Source organism: Oculina patagonica, chromosome 13 (genome assembly GCF_052425735.1).
Source record: "Oculina patagonica isolate OP01 chromosome 13, crgOcupat, whole genome shotgun sequence".
Lineage (NCBI taxonomy): Eukaryota > Metazoa > Cnidaria > Anthozoa > Scleractinia > Oculinidae > Oculina > Oculina patagonica.
In genome coordinates, this window is record NC_135770.1 from 31,538,762 (window position 1) to 31,562,185 (window position 23,424).

The 23,424-nt window shown below is 37.9% G+C and overlaps 3 protein-coding genes across 3 annotated transcripts; 2 read left to right on the top strand and 1 right to left on the bottom strand.

Moving 5' to 3' along the window:
* Positions 1–127: 127 nt before the first annotated feature.
* LOC144636091 (cytochrome c oxidase assembly protein COX16 homolog, mitochondrial-like) lies at positions 128–4,017 on the bottom strand. The gene is made up of 4 exons (XM_078495234.1): positions 3,884–4,017; positions 3,572–3,652; positions 771–842; positions 128–315 (listed from the first exon to the last, which is right to left on the bottom strand). The coding sequence occupies exons 1-4, from the start codon at positions 3,920–3,922 to the stop codon at positions 229–231; spliced, it is 279 nt and encodes a 92-aa protein (XP_078351360.1). The 5' UTR covers positions 3,923–4,017; the 3' UTR covers positions 128–228.
* Positions 3,985–13,856, top strand: LOC144636054 (small ribosomal subunit protein uS5m-like). Its single transcript, XM_078495197.1, has 11 exons — positions 3,985–4,094; positions 4,535–4,618; positions 5,657–5,758; positions 6,848–7,033; positions 7,613–7,647; positions 8,147–8,234; positions 9,344–9,390; positions 10,489–10,546; positions 11,007–11,069; positions 12,085–12,221; positions 13,462–13,856. The coding sequence occupies exons 1-11, from the start codon at positions 3,992–3,994 to the stop codon at positions 13,675–13,677; spliced, it is 1,119 nt and encodes a 372-aa protein (XP_078351323.1). The 5' UTR covers positions 3,985–3,991; the 3' UTR covers positions 13,678–13,856.
* A 5,453-nt stretch (positions 13,857–19,309) lies between these two features.
* LOC144636024 (uncharacterized) lies at positions 19,310–23,423 on the top strand. The gene is made up of 8 exons (XM_078495160.1): positions 19,310–20,497; positions 20,734–20,875; positions 20,983–21,146; positions 21,546–21,625; positions 21,753–22,248; positions 22,398–22,469; positions 22,814–22,964; positions 23,057–23,423. The coding sequence occupies exons 1-8, from the start codon at positions 19,391–19,393 to the stop codon at positions 23,383–23,385; spliced, it is 2,541 nt and encodes an 846-aa protein (XP_078351286.1). The 5' UTR covers positions 19,310–19,390; the 3' UTR covers positions 23,386–23,423.
* Position 23,424: the final 1 nt, after the last annotated feature.

Consider the following 23,424-nt stretch of genomic DNA (forward strand, 5'->3'; position numbering starts at 1 on the left):
AGCTCGGGACCACTACTGCTAGCAGCATCTCGCATAAATTGTCAACTGTTTGGCATTCATGTAAGACAGTTCAGCTTGTCTTGGGTGTTTTCAAACAACAGAGCCAAACTTATGTTATTAGTACCACAAAATTTTTAGTTCTTCCTTTGTTGCAGTGCATGAACCTTTTCTGTAGTATGCCACAGGCCTCAGAGGCCAATTAACTGTACAAGCTGGACAAATTTATTTCTACTTGGATGGCATCTGTTGCTCCTCCCATGGGCGAGGACCTCTTTTGTTTTCCCAGGTATCAATGTCAAGTTTTTTTGTTAGATCCTGAAATGAATAAAAGAAGAAATATTGAGACAGTGAACAAAGCTCTACAACTGCAGCAAAAAGATAAGAAAAGAAGAAAAAAGAAAAGCGAAAAAAAAAATAGAAAATTGAAAAGCCTAAAGTTGTTTTTCTCATCTCATAATTTTGATTTGTGCACATGCCCGAACAAAAATGCTATCAAATGTGATACTAGTGGAAAGAAAGACATACTGTCATGCTGCAAATGCCATTTTGAGTAGTTTGGAGCATATAATTTAGCTCATATGAGACCAGAAAATGACGAAACTATCAAAAATATGGTTTTCTCAAAAAGAATCTCCAGGCGTCAATGGGTTAAATTCCTGATCACTTCCTGTTCTCCCGAATCAGCATTAGTTGCTGGATCCTGTTGGAAAAGCAGGAGAAGCAGAAAAGATCAGCAATTGTGCCGCATTGCTTAACAGTTGCGTGAGTACCTCATATGCATCCTCTAGTGTGACCTCTTTTGCCTTATTAGGTAATGCCTTGAGAGCTTCTTCCTTGTTTAACTGCGAAACAAAAACAGAACAAGTTTCAGAGATGTAGAGGGGGACAGAGGTTTCTTTACCTCCCACCTCCCATGCCTTTTACTCACACTTTCTGAATTTTTTAACTTATGTCTCACGCCCCTTTCGGTAGCAATTCTCCCCTTTTTGTCCCATATCTATTGTGAAAAATGGAACAAAATATTATGAAATTTTACTTGTTTTCTCCCAGTTCCTATCCACCTCCACAGAGATGTAAAAAAAAAATTCACATTAGGCAGAGGGTAGCAAAGGATTTATGTGTGACACCTGAAAAGGGCAAAAACAAGACAGTGACGCATGAAAATAGGGCAAAAATTAGACTGTGATGTGTGAAAATAGCTAGAAAAGAAACGTGATTCTTGAATTCTGCTGTTTCTAGTATACGTGGCATGTGAATTTGGTTAAAATTTGTGCGTGAAACGGTATCGCAAACCCTCCTTTGCTACCCTCAAGGCAGGTACTGTAGTCAAAAAAGGACTTCCAAAACCTACCCATTTCCCAACCTTTATTCATGCAACAGACCATTGGGTATTTTAATTTACTCAGCTCCTGGCTGAAATCTACATCCCTGAGTTTATTGTTACCACAGAAAAGCCAGAGTCTCAATTGCTTTCTTAGAAAATGTTTGGGCATGCTGAAAAGTTATTAGTTCCACCATCTTGCGATGTCTCAAGGCAGCCATGAGTCCTTTTAAAAAACTTTGTTAAACATGATCATTTGCAAGAAAATATAAGAAATGCTTTTCTAAACTGCATGGTTAACATCGGTGTGAGGCACATATAAAAGGGGCGGGAATGCTTGTCGTCTCGCTTAAGCTGTGTATATTTTGGATTTTTGGTCTCCCTTAGGGTGTCCTGGGCAAAACACCAAAATGTAGGGTTGTCCTAAAACCCGGAATGCCGGAAACCCGGAATGCCGGAATGCCGGAAATCCGGATAAGAAAGCCCGGAATCCTTAAACCCGGAATGACCTTTTTGTGTACGCCTTTTTTCAAAAAAATACGTGGAAATATGTTATTTTTTTGGGGGGGGGGGGGGGATTTGGAAGTTTGTTACGAGTTTCCAATTACGTTGCGAGTAAGCGAATCAAATTGTCAATTTTGATACAAAGTTCCAAACTTCGGCCCGACTGAACTTCGCAATTTAGCTAGTTGAGGAGAAAAAAAACATGTTGTTTCAAAGTCATGGCGATATCTGAACTCAGTGATTTTAAAGGAAACAAGTTATGGAGGGAATATTCCAGCGATTCTTGCGGCTCAAGTTGCAAAACATTTGTTTGACCAAATAGTCGACGTCAATAAAAACCTTACATTGTGTTAACTTGTGCAGATTAAAACCTTCTGTAGTTTATGTTATCAACAAGGGCTTTGCTACGCTTAATCGTTCGGAAAAAGCCATTAAAAGATATAAAAGGCTCACAAACTTTAAATTAATGTTCAGCGAGCCATAAACATGTTGGCGTGACAAATAAGTCTTCCCTGTCGCCTCGCTTCGGCTTCGATTAAAATCAACTTTATGTAAAGATCCTGATGGGTAAACCATGTATCCAGTTTCATCCGGCTTACAAACGCAAAAGACTTGAAAATTAAGATTATACCTCGCACAAAGCGTAAAAAATATATTTTTTTTTACAAAAAGGAAAATTTGACCAAATTTCTGACTGCATAAAATTCATTTATCGTCAAATTACTTGCGTGATCGCTGGTGCGAAACGTTGTCTGACACTTCAACTGAATTATCGCTTCCATCATCAAGTGACGAATATATATCGACAGCGTTTGATACCCATTTTTGAAAGGACGTTTTCATTCTAAGTGCAATAGACGGTATATGAATGTAATGCTTCTACTCACCATCAGTCAGAACATTGATTAGAAGGTTGTTATTGCCATCCTGCTTGTTCGTCAAACAAATATTGTGCAACTTGAGCCGCAAGAATCGCTTGAATATTCCCGCCGTAACTTGTTTCCTTTAAAATCATTGAGTTCAGATATCGCCATGACTTTGAAACAACATGTTTTGTTTCTCCTCAACTAGCTAAATTGCGAAGTTCAGTCGGGCCGAAGTTTGGAACTTTGTATTGAAATTGACAATTTGATTTGCTAACTCGCAACGTAATTGGAAACTCGTAACAAACTTCCAAATCCCCCCCCCCCCCCCAAAAAAAAATAACATATTTCCACGTATTTTTTTGAAAAAAGGCGTACACAAAAAGGTCATTCCGGGTTTAAGGATTCCGGGCTTTCTTATCTGGATTTCCAGCATTCCGGCATTCCGGGTTTCCGGCATTCCGGGTTTTAGGACAACCCCCAAAATGTAAGCCATAATGGTCTTGTTTAGGGCTGCACACAAAGAAATATACAAATAATTTATAAATTATGTTTTTAATATTTTGGTATCTTTTAGGGGTCAAGAAAAGCTTGAGCCACACCCAGATTGGTCTCTTTTAGGGGTTATCTTCAAAATTTCCGACAAGCATTCCCGCCTCTTTCTTTCATATAGGAGATCTCCCCTCGGGGTGAGGCATAAGGAGCTAACACCAGCAAGTCATAGTTCCTCTAGGAGATAAAGCAAATCACCACTATAACTAAAGCTTCTAGAACCTTTAATCAGTTGTGCACTTTGATATAGACATCACATGGGACATATACTATGAAAATGTCCTGATATGCTTTCAGTCCCGAGGGTTCACCGTTCTGTACTTATGCCTACCATGTAAGTCTTTTCATCTCGTCGCTTGATCTTTATTTCAGTGAATTCCTTCAACGCAAATGATCCACCAACAATCAGAGTCTGTAAAGAATGTAGATAAAGTGATGAGAGTTTGCTATAAAATGAACAAGGAAGTAGTTTCGTGCTACCCTGACAAAAATGGCACTTGCAAAGTTCGCCTAGTTCGGGCCATTCCATTTTTACATCGACACACGAATGGGAATTTCGCTAAGCCTTAAATAGAATGTATCCTGGAATTTAGCCAGTTAAAACAGGATCAAAATATTCTAAACAAACAAAATATTCACTTACGATCATTGGCAAGCCGAATTTTACAAACTGCGCCGCCATTTTGAAAGCTGAGCGGCCAGGCTGAGCAGCCACTCGCTGAAACTTTGTGACCGCCCCTGGCAACCAAAGATGGCGGCCGTTCTAAGAAGATGTGTGTGCTGTTCCAACTTGGCGCGATCTTTATTTATGGGGAAAAATGGTTATTTAGCGAATATTGCACGTTCAAAAAAAGGTAAGAGTCAGCGCCAGGTGTGATTATCAAGCACATATTCATCGATCGTCCGGCTTATTTTCGTTGATGCAGTAACTGAGTAACCTCGAGATGCAAAAACGTGCGTAAAGCCTGTACTGTTCAGGTATAACTAATAAGCTTAGCTATTTTTCAATGCATTTTCTTTTGCATAATTCTTTCTCCTCTGTGTATCAATCAAAATGTTTTATCTTACATAATCTGCATGAAATAAGCGACGTATTAGCTTCCAGCATGCTTTTTTTTGGGGGGGGGGGGGGGGCAGAGCTGGCTGTTGAAGTGTTGAAGAGAGAGGGAGAGAGGGGACTAAGCCCTTCATCAGTGGTGATTAAGCTTGCACAGGATATGCACAAAATTACAAAGAAGAGAATTTACCAGTATTTCTGTAGCTAACAACTAGATGGATACTTTTTTTCTCACAGATTCATGGCTTATGAAAGGATTACTTTCAGCTCAGATTGTTCAAGACAGAAGATACGCATCCTCAAATAAAAACAAAGACAAAGGTGAACAATGAAAGGCAACTTCATGTAAATCAGAATAATTAATTATTTAAACTTTTAAAGTACAGCACGTACATCTACATATATACACCTAATTGCAATAAGGTTGTCATAGAAAAAAGTAAAAAGGAAAAAGTCAAATAGGAATTAATTAAGCGCATGCATGAAATTTATTTGTACAAATGGCCTCAAAATGCTTCGAAATACGAATAAATCAATTAATCTTGTTACAGCATAAAAATGTGCACTTAAAAAGTGCAGATAAAACTCGTGAAATTTCTGTAAATGCTACCAGTTATGAAACTAAGCTAATTAATTCCTATTTACCTTTTTTCTTTTTTACTTTTTTCTATGACAACGTTATTGCAATTAGGTGTATGTTTCCTTCAGTGTTATTAGAAAAAGAGAAATCAGATCTTCTGGATGTTATTCAATTTTTGCAAGGTCATCACATGGGCATGTAGGCCTGGTAGGGCTCATGGAACTCTCATATTGCCCGAACGGCTGACTAATTGCTACTAATATTTTAACAACCAAGAATAGATAATTGCTCTGTTTTTTGTATAACATCTATAATGTAAGACTCCTGCTTTGATTGGTTTACAGGCAATGGTATTATAATATAATATTATCATATATTACATGTATGTATTAAATATAAGTTCACATACCACAAATTGAGTATGTATACATATACGCATCGTGGAGAATGGCTGAAGAACTCATATACTTCAATTTTATGGGTGCCTTTAATAAAACAATTATTCCACCCATGCTTGTTGGATATGAGATAGGTAAACATATAGCCAACTTTAGTTGTTGCTATGTGCCTTGTTGTCTATCTACGATCCAGTCATATCCAACATGTGCTCATGGAATCATTCAGTTAAATATAGTTAAGCACATTGTCATTCATCCAGACAGATACAGTTGTTGTCAACTGTGGAAGTGAGTCAGTCTTGACTGTTCAGCATAGTGTACATACTGTATCTTCATTTTACTCCCTTCTTCATGAATCAGACATTTTATTGTTCCTTTTAGAGTACGAAAAACTGTGGGCTGCTGTCACTGGTGGTAGAGGAGCTGGAAGAGGAAAGAAGAAAGTCATAATAAAGGGAGTTGATCCTGAAGTCCTCAAGTTTGGTAAGCCTTGATTATCCTTTACCTTAGAAGATCTAGAAGTGAAAATTCAAATTTCAAAACATTATATCTTTTGAATGGATAGACACATTACAAATATATTGTTTTTTACTTTGTAGATTTTTATGGGAAGTCCTTTGAGAAAACTTTATTATAGATATCCCATTATAATAAAAACAAATTTTGCCACCAATTAAATGACAACGCATTTTCCCATCAAAAAATGCTGAAATCTGAAAAACTATTAAATGCATAGGATGGTAGAAAATCACGAGTTCTATTTTGGTGCAAAACTTATTATTAATTGTATTAACACTCTAAAAGTTATCACTACTCCGGCACTTATCAAATTGTATTTAGCAGGGCCCCTCTGGAGACCAACCACTGTACTGAATAGGCCACCCTGCATAAATAAAGTTTTACCTTACCTTACCTATGCCCACCATGTAATTTAACAAAAGCCTGTTGCCTTGTCGAAACCAAACAAGACACTTCAATGATTTTAGTGTCTAGTGTCTGCCTAGCTACAAGTGTGCATGTCCTTATAAACCACAAGGGCGTGACACACAAAAACGAGGTCTACATGTAAAGTTCAGTAACATAACAAAGCCTCTACTTCAAAACTTTCTGACCACCCTGCTTTTCTTGACAACCCTGCTTTTAGCCAGAATTAGAACTTAATCAGTCAAACATTTTCTTACAATGTAGGTATTTTTAAACCACTTTGATATACCTGCCAACTCTTACGTCCGAAGTAATCCGAAGACATTCTAATTATCCCGATCCCAGTGTGAACCTTGTTCCCAATGCTTTTCTTGTCAAAACTCTGAGATTTCAGGGAAAGTATCGTCATTTACTCCTTTTTCATGGAGTTTTCGTTTCTCTCATTGCTTTGAGTTTACATATTTTTGGAAAGTGTGTCGGTTGTGGTTGTAATAACTCACATTTTTTGACTAGGTGTGAGAAATTGGTTTGTAAGTGTGAGTTGAATTTATAAATACATGTACAACCAAATTTTGCTGGCCTGTTGATGGTTGGCCTACATGCATCACAGATTTGCTGTAACTTGAAAATGTCACATTTAAATCTCAGATAAAGCTGGACTCAAGTGGCAAGGATTTAATGCTCCTGTGAAGAGAGGAAAAGAACAACAAAGAAGTTTACCTGCAGATGAGGAGCCTGAGAGACCTGTCAGGCTTAGGAGAATATTTGAAAGAGGGTGGACTGGGAGAACGTGGCCAGGAAGAAAATGTGGCCACCCTGTGACTCCTGATGGAGGTCAGTCAAGGGATTTTTACAGAATTTTGTACATTCATTTCAAGATTACAATTCGCATGTGGTACATTGCAATTTATATCAGGTGAAGAAGGAATCTTTCGATTCTTCAAACTTTGGTTTTTACTGAAAATTAAAAATTTATTTAGTGTTTACCAGGAGCCCATTACCCGGAGCTTGCAACTTCCATACTGCGTCTGTGAAACGGCATTTTCACAAGTTAAGTTATTTTTAGACACGATTTTCCCGCTAATTAGTTTCAGATAGCCAATCACAAGCGATTTTGTTATAGATTGTTGATACGTACCTCGTCCACCTGAGAAGTTAACATAGCTGAAACATGCGAGGAAACTTTTTCGGAGTGTTCTGACAGCATTTTAAGCGATGATATCAGTATTTCCTTGCAAAGTGGTGTCTGTCTTAATCCGAAGCAGTAATTTTCGCGGGAAAGGCTTAGCTAAAAATATTTTTATTTGTGAAAACGCCGTTGCACAAATATATGGAAGTTGCACGCTCCGGGTAATGGACTCCTGTGTTTATAGTTTTTTTCAATAAATTATTTGCTTGTTTTTTTTTTTTCAGAGGAGCTAACAAACTTTATGTCTGTTGTTGTTGACGTAAGTGAAGCATTTTGCTTTTGATAATTTGCATTTTTTTGGTGAAGGGATGCTCTTATTTCTAGAAGTATGTAAATGATTGTATGTTTTCTACCCTGCAGTATGAATTTGTAAAGATGAAACTTACTGTACCAGTGTCAGATCCAGTTGCTCGTAAAAGTTGAGAGAGGGGGGGGGGGGGAGGAATAGCAAAAAATAATTTATACATGTAAGATGGTCACTTTCTTGTCGGCGAGTGGGTCCCTCTTTTGCTCTAAAAAAGGTTGCCTTTGCTCAAATAATGGGAAGTCAGTACCCACCTCCCACCCCAGGTTTTGAGTAGAAAAATTCTTTCCAAGGATCAGACATTTTACCCCCAGTCAGAAGTCTCTTGTAAATGAGCACCCCTCTATCCTTTCGTTCACCAAAATAAGCCTTATGACCAGGACTTATTTTTTGGAATTTTACAGTAGTAAGTGTTTTTTTAAGATCTCGATCTCTCAACTGCTTTCTTTAACAGATGAGGCGAGTTAGTAATATGACTTCTGGAGGAAGAAAGAAAACTCAACGTGCCATGGTTGTTACTGGCAACTACAACGGTGTTGCAGGTAAAGTACATGTTCAAGAAACAAGTTAGCGTAACATGAAGAACCTGCGCCTGCTGAGTGAAGTGTGGGCTGCCACATCCTGTATTTTCAGTTCTATTTCTTGGCAATTATGGGAGGCATGGTGGCCTAATGGTTAGTGTGCTTGACTCTGGATCGAGTGGTCCGACTCGAGCCCTGGCTGGGGTCACTGTGTTGTGTTATCGGGCAATACACTTTACTCTCATAGTGCCTCTCTTCACCCAAGTGTATAATTGGGAAATGGCAAATGTAATGCTTGGGGGTAACCCTTCAATGGACTAGCCTATCCAGGGGGGAGAGGAAATACTCCTAGTCACTCCATGTTATGGAAACCAAGATACATGTAAGCTCCAGCCTGATGGGCCACTTGGCTCAAACATAGATTCTACCTTTTACTTTTTACTTTCTTGGCAATAAAACCTTTACTTTTTTAAAAGACTGTGGTTGTCCGCTCACCACTCCTTACAGTGCATATTAAGTCTTGCCAGTATTTTACTAGGATCAATGAATGACAAGTGACTTCCTCACAGTGTATTTTAGCTAGCTTTCCCTCTGGTCGCTTACATCTGAGAGAGTCTGTGGTCACTTACTCTTACTGGCCGCCTACTCTCTGAAGTAGCAACCAGAGGAGGTGGCGTGTATTTTCCCCTTTCCTTTTTTTTGTATTTACAGCCATTACAATGAGGTTTCATGGCATTTCACTATAAGTTTGTATGACACAGATCAACCTAAAACGTGCATGATCTAACGGCCAACTTTGTCCATAAACAGGACAAAGCGTCAATAAAATTTTTTCCCCGAGCTGTAACACTGTAGAGGGGCATAAAGGAGTGAAATGGGAACTTTTATTTAGGCAAATTTGCATCGGCACAATGGATTGGGATTTGGTCACTGGGAATGGGAAACACTGACAGAAAAACAATAGAGCTGGGACAAGAATTTTGAAAATTTGGGAAAACAATAGGCTGGGAAATGGGATTTGGGCAAAATTTGGGAAAATAAGATTTATATCCCCCCCCCCCTTTTCAGGACCCTCGTTGTAATTTGAATCCATCATAAACCAATAAAAAATTAATTTGTCATCCTTGCAGGTTTTGGTATTGGTAGAGGGCAGACACCAATAAGTGCAATTAGAGAGGTACGACAAATGTTATCTGCCATTAATTTTATTAAGGTCATTGCCCTGTATTGCATTGCGCATCCTTACTGCGCAGAATTTTACGCGTAATTAGCGCGTGCGCGCGCGCGCACACACATCAACAAAATGGCGGCTTTTTTCTATGCAGCTTAGTCCGCGAGAGAAGTTAATTGTCACTTTCTCCTAAACGAGCCTGGTGACCTATCAATTTTTTCTCATATTTTAGGTGTAGCGATCAAAATCTTTCTGTAAAATGAAAACAGATCAATTCATGTGTTTGAAAAATAAATTATCGTTAAAAACGTGTACTTTGCTAGTATTTGCAGAGGAATTTTAAAGGAATTATATGGAATATACAAGGTCTTCCTGCTCCTAAACGAATCTGGTGACCCCCTTTTTTATTTCAAAATTTAAGTTCCCTTAAAGTAATAAACCAGTAGGCCAAGTTTGGTTTAAAAATTGTGTTCAGTTCTATTTCAGGGCAATGACCTTAACTCCAAAATTACAGATTTAGGATACTTATCAATGCAAAATACACCATCCAGAAATATTGTTTGTGACGACTGATGTAAATGTTACAGGTCAAAATTAGCTTTAGGTCAAATTTTTCAACCTAAGTTATTACGTAACATCTCCGAGGATACTCCGCAAGCGATTTCCCAAGATTTCCAAACTTGCGTTTTACATTCAGTTTTCGTTTAGCATACGCTGTTAATCCGAATACAATTGAGTGTTTCTAACAGACTGGCACGACTTTTGAACATCAATAGGATTTCTTTTCGCTTTTTGCTCAAGAGGTTGGCCAAGGTTTCACAAGCAGAAAGGCCTTGTTTCAAAATCATTTGAAGGACAATAGCTTACATTTTATTTTATGTTATTTAATAATAATTCGGCGGCCATTTTATTTCAAAAATATACAGGATTACTTGTTCTTGGATGTCTCGAGGCTCGCAGTTCCAACTTTGCTTGTTGAAATAGGTTATGTCCGCGGACAGAAATTTGTGCACATTTTCGTACAAAATGGAGGTCACTGTTTACGTGTTAACTCGTATTTATGTTGTATTTTATTTTATTTTTTATTTATTTTTTCTACATCAGGCACGAAACAGAGCCGCGAACTATCTTTACTTCATTGAACGCTGTGAAAACCACACAAGTAAGTTGCTAAAAACGGTACAGGGTCGCTACCATGCCATCTGAGTCTCTTTACTTCCCTGACAGAGGGCGTCCGCGAAAAATAGGACTGTTTTGCAGTTTAGATTTTATAGCACAACTAGCCCACCCCCACCCCCCACCCCCCCGATTTTCCTTTTACGCGCACTCAATGCTTCCCCACAAGGACTTCTTATAGTCGACCCGAAATTCCATTCTGATGACGTATCTTTATAGAGATTAGTGTAGTGTATCTCATTGGTTGTTAGTTGTGCGCGAAACTTCCAAATCGAGAATCAACTAATCGAAAACCATACACTTTTTCTTACAGAGCTAGGTTTCGGGTCCAACACTGTTTACTTAGACTACGTAACTCGTAAAGGGACCCCTTTGTAGTATAATCGATCAGTAGTTTACTTTTGAGAGTAAACGTTCTGAAAATGCATGCATCTTTTCTTTTGCAGTTTACCACGATCTAGAAACGACATACCACAAAACGAAAATCAATTTCTTCAGAAAACCTCGAGGTAACCTATTTGCATTATCGCTAGAAAGTGAACATGTTTCTTTCCTTTTTTTAAGTTTTGAATTAGTTATATGGTTTTAAATTACTTATGTGATTAATGTCAAACTCTGGTATGAACAATTCCGGTCAGATAAATCTTCTTCGTTGTAGAACGAATTGTAATCTTGCTTTTTTCTTTGCAATGAAAGAGGGTAATTGCAACACAGGTAAAGTAATAACCCTTAACATGCTAAGCCCGACTTATTCCGGGATTTGGAGGAATGGCCATTCTGCCACTTATGACGTCACCAATTTACACGTCAGCAGATTTTTGTGATTTGCATCTTATAGAGCTTGGATAGATCTTTCCACAGGACTGTCCATCTTCAATATTGACTGCATTCCGACAGAGCTAATCGAAAAAAACGCGATCAGTTTTTGGCGTAAAACTGGTGCTAAAACAGGCCAAAATACCCGTACTTGATCATGATCTCCTTTCCAGGGTTTTCCATTGATTCAGATCAAAACTTTTCATGCCAGTAGAAGAAGTGCACAGAGTAAAAGATAGAGAGAATAAGAAAGCAGAGAAAAACGAAAAGGAAAGGAGCAAGGAAAAAAAATCGGAACGGTTCAGCAAAAAAAAAAAAAAAAAAAAAGTCCAAATTTTGGCTTATGCGCATGCGCCAAAGTAAAATATTGTACATTTTTACATGGAAATTACATCAAAATCTTCCTGCATTGTCAGAAAGTGCATTTTTAGCAAATTTAAAGAACTTTTGGACCGTGGAGCCAAGAAAATCGATTAACGGTTAATAAAAAACGCGTTTTTTGGACTAATTTCAGCATATTAAGGGATAATTATTAAAACTCTTGAAATAACTAACTAAGAAAGATTTGGAAAGATGCCGGGAAGATTTGGTCAGCAAAATGTCCAAAATTCTTAATGCTAGGAATGTGCCTGCATGGTAATTGTTCAAATTGACCTGTCTATGGTGTACAACATTGTCACTGGTTTTATCCGTTCATGCGATACCCAGGTTATGGACTTCGCTGTCACCGACTTATAAAAGAAATCGCCGTGCTCCTTGGTATTCAAGACATGCGCTGCAAGGTACAGGGTCCTACAACGGCTGTCAGCCTCGTTCGAGCGGCTTTTCAGGGATTACTCAGCCAGGTAGGCTTTTATAGATTGTGCTAGCATAATTTTTAGCATAATTTGAGCAAACTGGCATAATTTTTCCCAATTAGCACTGCTAGCATAATTCGCATATTTTGATAATTATCGGATCATTTTTCATCCTATAATTTGATCATTTTTGATTTCAAGTCCTAAGCACACGTTATTCGATATTTAATGTTTTAGTACAATTAGTAGCATTTGCAGTTCACTGATCCCGGGGACTGGGGACTGGGGCCTGGGGTGCACCGGAACCGGAGGTCACATTGTAAACCATGTCAGCCCCAGTACCTCTCATTAGGCAAGGCTACAAAATGGCGTCGGCCATGCCAGTCTTGCCAGATCCGAACGAAAACTTGTAACGTTCTCAGTCTTTTGCAGTCAAGAAAGTATTGCTTGTTCAACCTTCGTCGGCTGCCGCAGAAAGAGTTTTTAGCCTGCTTTCGGCGTCTTTCCATGAGCAGCAAGACAATGCACTAGCAAGTGTAATGCTGCAATATAACAATCGCAGACAAGCTACATGAGCGTATAGACTAGTACTAGTGTGCATGTAAACCTGAACCACATGTTTATTTGAATTTCATTGTGGTATTCGTTGCGTTTCTTTCTTGTAGACCAACGGCTTCTAAAAAAATATATATTTTTTGGACTTTTTTGCAATTTTTTCAAAGAGCATAATTTAAAAAAAAGTGGCATAATTTGGAAAAACGAGCATAATTTTAGCATAATTTGGCCAGAAAAAGAGCAGTGCTACCAGCATAATATGCTACTTTTACTAGCACAATCTAGAAATGCCTACAGCCAGGTAAGCAAGGCTTTTTATAGATTTTATGGGAAGCAGGGATGGCGCAGTGGTGAGAGCGCTCGCCTCCCACTAATGTGGCCCTTGTTTGATTCCTGTCCGTTGCCACATGTGCGTTGAACTTGTTGTTGGTGATTCTCGCCTTGCTGCGTGACAGTCAAAACGATATATTCATAAAATCAGCAACTTGAGCAAACTCCATCGAACTAGCAGAAATGGAGAGAATTAATTTAACTTGCTATCGAATAACTAAGTCACTTAATTAATTACTTTTAGAATAACTGTATACTTTAATAGTATAATGTAAATCTGTCTCAGAAAACAGTTACCGGTGGTTTAGAGGCCATAACGTTCGTAAGGTCCGTTTATTTCTTATGACTCTGCCATAGTGAAACATAAAAATCAGAGAAATCTTTGAATTTCTTATTCTTGCAGGAGACGCACCAGCAGCTTGCGGATCGCACGGGCCTCAATGTAGTGGAGTTCAGAGCCGAGTGTGGAATGAGACCCGTTATTGTGGCCTCCCCCAGTGAAGAAGCCCAGAACAAAGTGTTAAAAAAGCGATCAGAAAAAGCCGAGTATGACTTGAACGAAGTGTTCGATCCCTACAGGGGGCTGCATCGGCCTAAGAAAGTAGAAGATTTGTTCTAGACCAGAGCATGCGAATTGAGATTTGCCAACTAGTTAAATATGTTCGCGTGTATTTAATTATGCGAAGACAGCTTCAAAGATGATTGAAGTCAAATACCTTGAGGGGGTATCCAACCCTCCCCCCCCCCTCTCCCCCATCGGTAAACGTCCGAGGGTTTGTCAGCGATGAAAAAGACAGAGATAACAGCTCGCTTTACTCCAAAAACTTCAAGAAAAAAGCTATTCTTTTCAATTTTGTTTTTATTTGAGCAAAAGAAAAGCCACCACATGATTTTCCGTATTAATCGAATAAACGCACTTTTTGATTAATTGGGATTTATTGATAGCTTAATTTCCATGGCATTCCAATATGTTTGCCCCGCGAGCTTTCGTTTTGTCTCTCTCCAGGCTCCGCGCGCTTACTTTTCACCTCTCCCCATTTCCCAGCCGTTCGAATAGTAAAAAAAGGCCTTTGCGGGGGAGAGAGTTCGGGGGCGATTGTGTTCTCGGAAATCGAAAGGATAACGAGCCACAGATAACGGAGTCGTAAAAAGATCGATAGAAAAACCGAGTTGAACGTAAAAAAGATCAATATCTTCGGCTTTATGACGCCCTTCCAAACGGTCCAGTCGGCAAGTTCCGTCGATTTCCGAGAACAGGACGCGAGAGTTAATGGTGTAGTAAATCACCCTTTCATTATGATTGAAAAAATTATGCGATCTTTCTCTGGGTAACATCACATTCTACATTGTAGATAGACCTTTAGACCTTTTATACAAGGAATAAAGCAGGCATTTTAACAGCAACAAAACGTTGTCTAGTTTCTTCGGCAACTTTAATTCTGACAAGTTAAACTAGAGAAATCTTTCACTCATTCAGTTATACTCTCGGTCTAAAATTACATTACTTCACTGTTTTTGAAACTCGGCAACGTGCGGGGTTTAACGATGTATAAGTTTGTTTGTCACAGAAAAGTGTCCGTTGACTGTATTAACAGGTGTCCGTAATAAGCGGGTTAATTTTACAGAAAATGTGTGAGGTTTTCTTCGGGACAAACGAAATTGTCCGTAATATCGGTGTTCCACTGTATGTAGCTTGTGTCATAATTAACAATTATTATATGGCTACAATAGTACGCGCGCTCTGATTGGCTGCTGAGCGGGCATTATTTTCTTGTAATGACCGGGCATTATGAAAATTTTTCTCGGCTCGACGGTTTTTTGAGTTGTGAGTTAAAAGCTACTAGCGAGGGGGCAAAAACAACAAAAAATGCCGACAAAATATAACTGTCTTTTCAATAACTTAAAGAAAAATATAAGCATACCGATACTTCTTTAGTATGAGCGACGAAGAGAGCCACAGAGAGCGAGAGCAAGTTTTACCTCCAGTGTTTTTTCCCTTGATTATACTCTTCTTTTGAATAGTGCTTAAAGGCCATATAATAAATAACTTATTAACCTCGTCCGTTCGGTCATTACAGGGGAATCTCAGACCTTGACCTTGATGTATTGACCTCGCTATCGCTCGGTCAATACATCAAGGCCTCGGTCTGAGATTCCCCTGTAATGACCTCACTCTCGGTTAATAAGTAGTATATATACCACACAAGTGAATAGTGCTTTTCGCGCACGCTGATTCGTTAACTCGGAGGTGATTAGCAAAGTACTCTTCACCTCCACTTCGGTGAATAATTGTTTATTAACTGAAGATAAGACAAAAAGTTGTTGAAAGTAAGCACATGCAGGAAGGGGTTTTCTCATCAGGATCGTTTGAAGAAAAAAAAAAGACTTTTTTTTTCTATGAGAATATATTTTATTAGAATATCGAGGCTCACATTTGCGAGATTTTAGGAATAGACCCGAGGCAATACAATTATATATTCTCAACTAAACCGTTAAAATTCTTCCTTTCTCTAAATGACAAAACTAGCTAAAAAACAACAAAAGCAGCACTAGCCGTATGTTTGATGCTAATACCATTTCTGCAAGAATTCGAAGTAATACACTTGTTACCCCAATACATTCTAAAACGGAAATGTCAACGCTATGTAAATCAAAAAATATTCACAACAATATCCAGCCTATCGACAGAAAAATAAGAATATACAGCCTGGGCCGGAAAACATATTTCGCTGAACAAACCCCGTTCAGAACAATCAACATCACGATAAGATATTTATCCAGCCAGAAGCGACAGAAATTAGAGTGGTTGTTTTCAGATGCTTTGATATTTTCTTTCACTTCTTTTCTTACAGCATACATTGATTGTTGATAAGAATATCTTACTCAAAGCAATATAAAATTCCTCGTATTCTTGTGCGGAACACGGGACTAAGAAGAGCATTGTCGCCTCAGAAACCCCAAGTTTGGGAAAAAAGGTATTTCGATCTGTTTTAGACTGATTTTTAATTTGGCTTTAGTTTCGTTGTAAACAAAGAGAATGACTGCAAAATATTCAAGGTCGTCTCAGTTTTCAGTGGGTTTCTTTTCGAAATACGTTTTAAAAAAGACAGTAAAAAAAGGTTGATAATGAGCATGTGTGGTTGATATTAGCTCAGTTTGACTTTTCTTTCAGACTCACTCCAAACAACCTAGAATTACTATTCACGATCCACATTTTCCATATAAATTGAAACCTCGTACAGCATCAAGCAGATCCACAAATTAGCTGTTCGAGAACAGTCCAAATCTCGCAGACAGTTGACGGCTTTTTAAATATTGCAAATCAGCGTTCCCTTAAAAAAGCGATTGGACCAACGCATTGCTAATATTGGCGAAACTGATCAAATAACTCTACCTTTAACACACAGAAAATACACCATATGGCTCAAAATAATCGTTTATAACTAACAATGAAATGAGACTGCAACTAGACCCAATATAGACAGCAAACATTTGGGATGTTTAATCGTTTCATGTGCTAAAACTTAATTGCAATCTCGCACATTCGTTGCATCTTAAATAATCCAAGTAATGCAGACATTTGATTGCTTTTAGTTCTTAGCAGCGTCTACTTACAGGAGCGTTAAGACCAACGTGAACAACCAATTCGTTTATTTTTGTTCTTTTTACATTGCTATTACGAGCTTAACTGATCAAACAAATGTAGCATAACCACACAGAAATGCACGGCCAGATGGCTCAATATTATCATATTTATATGTAGGTAAATATAGCTTTACCATGAATTTTTTTCATCTTGGGATGTTTAACGTCATGTGCTAAAACTTGACGCTACTGCAGGTCGGATCAAGTTGGAGAAAATAGAAAGAAACATGCCCATGGGTATCTTTGAGGTGAGTTATTCAAAACTATACATGTTTCTTATTATATATAAATTCACTGTTGTTAGTTACACGTACAGAAATGTGACAGGCACTTGAAATTCTGTCGGCACCGACTAATTTAGAATTGCTGAATTCAACAAATTCACAGACTTTAGAATTATGGGGGTCTGTTGTAAACGTACTTGACTTTACACGCATCAGTGCTTGATGAGGTTTACTTGTTAGTTGGTTATGAAGATTTTCGCTCTGCGACTTTAATTTTTTTTAAAATAAAAAACGTTAATTCGCCCATAGAAGGCCATTTTTAATGAAGACTTCGGCTTCTGTGGTACAGGAAGGATTCATTTGGCTCGAGTCTTATTTCAAAAATACAAAATGAAATGTCTAACAGAATGACCCTTCTCGCCGTTATATCTTCCAGCTTATGATTGCCCAAGAAGCAAACCTTTCAGCTAATTATTACTCGTGTGGTTTGTCGCGGTCACGTCTCGTATTTGATTGGCCACAAAACAATAACCATTCCAGAAATAAGTTTAGGCGTTCATGGTTCTATGGGTTTCGCTGTAGTTATATATCGAAATTGGCCTCACTTTAACAAGTCGTTTTTATGAACAGAAATGATGGCTCCATTCTAAAAGTGAAACACTTGTGTGATTATGGACACAAAATTATTTTGCGCCATGAAAATCATTTCTATGCTGTTTGTGTTTATGTGGAATGTGGATGGCGACCTTGCTTCTAACCTACCTGGTAAGAATACATTTATTTCTTTTTCATATCGCACCCCGGGGCCATGGAATAAAATGAAAGAAATGGTACTCATTTCTCATACTTACATTACACTGCATCCACTATAAAACAGTTCTCTTTCAAATAGCTAGAAGACAGTTTTTTCTCCCCTTTTCAATACTTCAACTTATGAAGGCCCTACACCTTAAGGCGCCTTAAGCGTAAGAAGTGTATCACTCTCGGGCGGAGACTCCTCATAAAGTCCACTATAGGAAAAACTTCTAAGCGGAATCACAAGTTTTACCGACTATCACTACACCACGGAAAACCGCTTTGACCAGGCTGTAAACTGAAAGAATGAATGTAACAATGTGATAATAAGGATTGATTGACGAAAGACCATTTAGCACGATTCTTACAATTTCAGAATCATAAAAAAAATAATAAAATTACTGTTCTCAAGATAGGGAAAAAAAATTTAAGTTACAACAACTTTTTAGCCTGCGCCGCAGACGAAACTAAATCTTGATTTAGTACTGGCCGGGGTTAGGTAACGTCTGCGACGCAGGCTACAACTTTTGAGCACTTAATTAGAAATAACCAAAATAGATTTTGAATCTCGCTTACCAAATAACTTAACCATCTGTGAAGGTGTACACATGCTTTATTCGCACCAAGTTATTTCCAAAAGATACATCACTACAAAAATATCAATAGGGCATTCTGTTGTTACGGAACATTTTTCGTTAAAAAGGTAGATTTCGAAACGACACAAGTTTTTGTTATCGTAAAGCTAATTTATAGGCGTTTTGCACCTGCTCTTAAAACAAAGCCTTCGAATAAGAAATGAGCTCCATGTTTTAAGGGCGTGTAAATTAATATCCTTAGAGTTTTCTTTATTTGCTTAGCTTACGTAAGTCAAACTGAGTTGTCGAAACATCATAGCCAGAAATTCCGAAAGAATTTCGTACGCGCCTGCGCAATAAAGGTCGACACTTTGAATTTAAACGGACTTTTACACTTGACAAAAATTAGAAGGATTTGTATGAGATTGAAATAAAAACTGTTTATACAAAAATTACACCATGCACGATCCCGTCATTCCGATGCCAGTTCGAAGGCAGCTTACATATACTTTCATTCTACAATAAATTTGTTTTGGTAAAACAAATGCAAGTTTCGGCTTTTTTAGGTTTTACGTGTGACAAAGTTATTACAAATCCGTTCCATTTGGAGCATACAAAATGGCGCTTACCTGCGTAAATGCAACGTTTTGCCATCCACAGTAAGCAGCAATCGGTCCTTGTATCATTCCATTCCGATGAAAGTTTTTTAGTTCGATGATAGTATTTCACATTTTAGGTAAACGAGACTCTGTAGCCGATCCAAAAAATGCGGCTTTTTTGGCAGATTTCCAGTGAATATAAAGACATCCAGGAACTTTAACCTCCACTTCGATCGCGCGGAAGGAACAACCTCCATTGCTTTTGAACTTCGGGCTTCTTAAAAGTAAAAACAAGATCGCCATTTTGAAACGATCGACAGAAAAACAGATTAAGGTCTGGGTACTAGAAGAAGTGACAACGAGGCTAGGCTAAAGGCTTGGTAGCTTAGTGCTTTTTAGCGGGGAATTTGAGACTGTTTTGTTCCCGCGAAAAAAAATTTTTTTTTGCATTTTTTCGATCTGCTCCAATTTTCGTTTACCTTAATAAATGTGAAATGTCTGATTGCTACCCGATCTGCGATCCACTTGTGCATATTTGCAGCCCACCAGAGAAACAATTACATTACATTTTAAAGCAACGGGAATGTGGGAACGACGTTGTGTTTTGGATTGGAATACAAAATGAAGCTCTTATACAGTGGCACAAAGTGAAAAAAGTAACACCAGCACTGACATACGTCGATTTATTGAATGGTCTCATACCCGGCCATGCTTTCAAAATTGTTCGCAAGTGCGAGAGAATTGAAAGTCGCCTTTCAGGTCGTTGTTGTGCTGCATCTTCCATTCAGCAATCTTTAAACAGAACAGGAAATTCACTTAAAAGAAAGCAGCATGGGAAAAAGGTTTACAAGCTGGCTGTCTTGAAGAGTGAGGTTTATTCAGTAGAAAGGTGGGAAGCTGACATTAATTTAATGGAGTCCAAGTTTAAGAAGGCAGAAGAAGAGATTTGTGACTGGCGGAGAAAGTATAAAGATCTGGAGAAAGAAAAAGAAAAATTGGTAGAGGAAATGTTAATTGAAGTTGAAGAACAACAGCAAAAAACACAGGAACTGGAATCGGAGAATAAAATGCTACTGAAGCACATAGACATGTTAGAAAATGAGAGCCTAGGAATACGACGGGGAGCTGGAATTCCAGAACTTAAAACAAAACAAGCCCAAAACAGAAAATTAAAACAGTTAAAGACCCGAGCACAGAAAGCACTCCATTTTGTTGAAATCTTTGGTCTGGATTTGCAGCTATTAAAACTTAAAGACCCCAATAGTGCAAATAACTTTACTCTGGACTTTAGTAAAAATTCATCCACTGCCACTGAAGAACAAGAGGGGCACGCACCCCCTAAGTCAAGATATGACAAACTTCACCCTGAAGAGAAAGCGACAGTGGAGAGCATTCTTTACTTAATGGACAAATTTGGAGTGAGTGACAACTTTATGCATGAGCTCACAATGATTGTAGACGATTTTCCTGTGAAATCATATTTAATAAAACACTTACGGACAGAGCTAAATAAGCAGGTGAAAATAACCACCACACCCGGTCTGGCACCTGGAGCACAGTATTCATTTAAGGAACTGCTGACCGACAAAGTAAGAGCCATGGTAAGTGTTCCATTGGTACCACACTGGCTTTTCAGACATTTATATTATCAAAACAGTGTTGCACAACTCAATAACAATAATAATAGTACCAATTAGTAATAATAATAATAATCATCATAATCATAATAAAGGCACAAATAATATACCTTAATTCCCTCCTGAAAAGTTTTCAAACAACTAACAATAACTGATAATCAATTAAAAAAAAGAGAACCAGTTCTTTATTTTTTTTATAGATCAATGAGGGAACACTAAAGAGTGAAGATACGGTAAAAATAAAGCTTAGTGGTGATGGGGCAAGAATGAGCCGGATGACCAACTTCATTCTCATGAGTTTCGCTGTCCTTCAGAAAGTGGATGATATTTTGTCATCCAAAGGTATGTATGTTTAACAACACAAACATAAAATAATAATAATAATGAGCCTTAAAATATGCATAAAGACTTTGCAGTAAACAGGTTCCTTGCATCACCTTCATCAACAGGAAATCACACTATCGCAGTGGTGAATGGAAGTGAGAGTCGGGAAACACTAGAGGAATCTTTCAGAGATGTCTTTAACGAAGCAAATGAGATAATTAAAGATGGTTACATCGAAATTGATGGGAAGAGAGTTAGTGTAGACTTCTACCTGGGAGGTGATTACAAGGTGAGCTTGACAATATTTGATTTAATTTTGCAACTGTTACCCTGCTACTAAAAAATTAAAAACATATCTAAAAGTGCCTGACAGTTCTTTGTAACATGGAGTCATTTTTTGACTATTTTGCTTGTTAAAGTAAAATAGTAAAAAAATCATGGGGGCCTAATTGCACTCCCTAGACAAGGGGAATTCCCCGGCCAGCCAATAATCAGGAAAATCAACCAACTGATAGCCTTTCTTTTGGAGCAAAGTAGCAGTCAAACTATAAGATCAGATTTAATCTGTTGATTCAATGCATCGCAAATCACTTTCAATATTATAATTTCCCCTACTCATACTTAAATGTTATCTCGAAGAGATCTTTAATTCTAAATTGTCAGTGAAATCAGTATTTTTCCTTTACAGTTTTTACTACTTCTTATGGGACTGAGTGCTGCCAATTCAACTTATGCTTGTTTGTGGTGCAAAATACACAAGAATGATAGGTAAATATTACTTATAATTATGTAAATTGTTTATTAACCACTCATATGATATAAATGGATCCAATTTAGTTTTTTATATTCAAATACATGTAATCACTTGTATTTGTTTTCTTTTTTTCTCAACTAGAGGTGACATGTCCAAGAAGGATGGCTATTACTCTGCACCACCACTTAGACGTACTCTGGACGAAATGAGGGAAATGTCAGCAAAAACCACTGGGGAAAATTTCTGCTGTTGTCACAAGCCACTCCTTAGTATCCCTCTGCATAAAATCATTCTTGATGAACTCCATCTAATGCTACGGGTAACAGATATTTTGATTGAAAACTTAATTGAAGATGCTATGCAGTGGGATGACAAAGAGGGCTGTTTGACTGCAAAAAAACGATCAGTGGAAAAATCACAACATGTCATTAACCTGGTTAAAGCTATCAACAACTGTGGAGTTTCCTTTTCCATATGGGAAAAAAGAAATGCAGATGGCCGAGGCAGTGGAACTTGGGATTGGACCAGCCTCATGGGGGATGACAGAAAGAAACTCTTGAGAGAGCTCCCCAAGAAGCTGGCCAATTCCAACTGCATTCAAAAAAACACATGTGACAAGGTGGCTCAATTATGGAAGGTAAAGAGATGATCTTTCATCCCCTATTCAGAGCATAGTCTCCAGAGTATAATTGATTCTTAACTTAACTTATAACAGCAATAAGCTGACTCAATTTCTGTAACGTATACTTATGTGTACATTTTCTTGTTTGCATGTTGTGCCTGCAGGACTTCGCAGAGCTGTACTTCACCTTCATTTCCTCGTGGACACCATTCTCTACAGGAACATATAGAACACAGGTACAGAATATTTCACAGAAATTAAAAACTCTTTAAATTAAAATTAATTAAATGAACAAATATTCTTGTCACTAGGTCTGACAAATTTATAAGGAAAGCTTTCGACTGTATCGCACAGTCTTCATCAGCGATTAAAATTAGCTCACGTTGTCTCGTAAATGCAAATTGTTTAATCATGTGACAACAGATGATCAAAAATTATTGTGAGCTAATTTTAATCGCTGATGAAGACTGTGCGATACAGTCGAAAGCTTCGCTTATAAATTTTTCAGAATATTTGTTTGTTTATTTATACACCAAGGTCAAGAATTAATTAGTTTCTTACTTTGTAACTTGAATTACAGATAAAGGAATGGATCACCACATTCACCAAACTCGGTGAAATTAGAATTGGATACAGGAAGGAACAGGTGACGTGCTACATGCATGCCGCAGCCTATCACATCCCGCAAATGGTTGAGCAAAATGATAATATCAAGCAGTTTAGTGGTCAAGGTAAATACAATTTTATATCTTGGACACATTATTATTATTAGCTTTGTTATTTATGAATGCTATCTTGAATGCTATACTGTTTATTGTTTTAGGTGTTGAGAAAAATAACGATGATGCTCGGCGCATAATACAACGGAAAAGCAATCACTGCGATGATCCTGCTGAGGTTCTAAGAACAGAATACCGCCTAGCAGCATTGCACCACAGAGAGCGACAACACAGAAAGTACACTAAAAAGAATACAGAATACTGGGAAGAGCAAATTAAAACAAAACGGGGGAAAAAGAGGGGGGTCAGCTACTTGAAGCCAGTTGAAGACACCCAAACCAAAGAAGACACCCAAACCAAAGAAACTGTATCTAAAAAAACAAAAAAATCAAAACAAAACCAAAAGAAAACTCAAAAGAGAAAGAAGAAGTAATGCTTTGTTGAACAATGGACATCTTTGTATACTGACTGT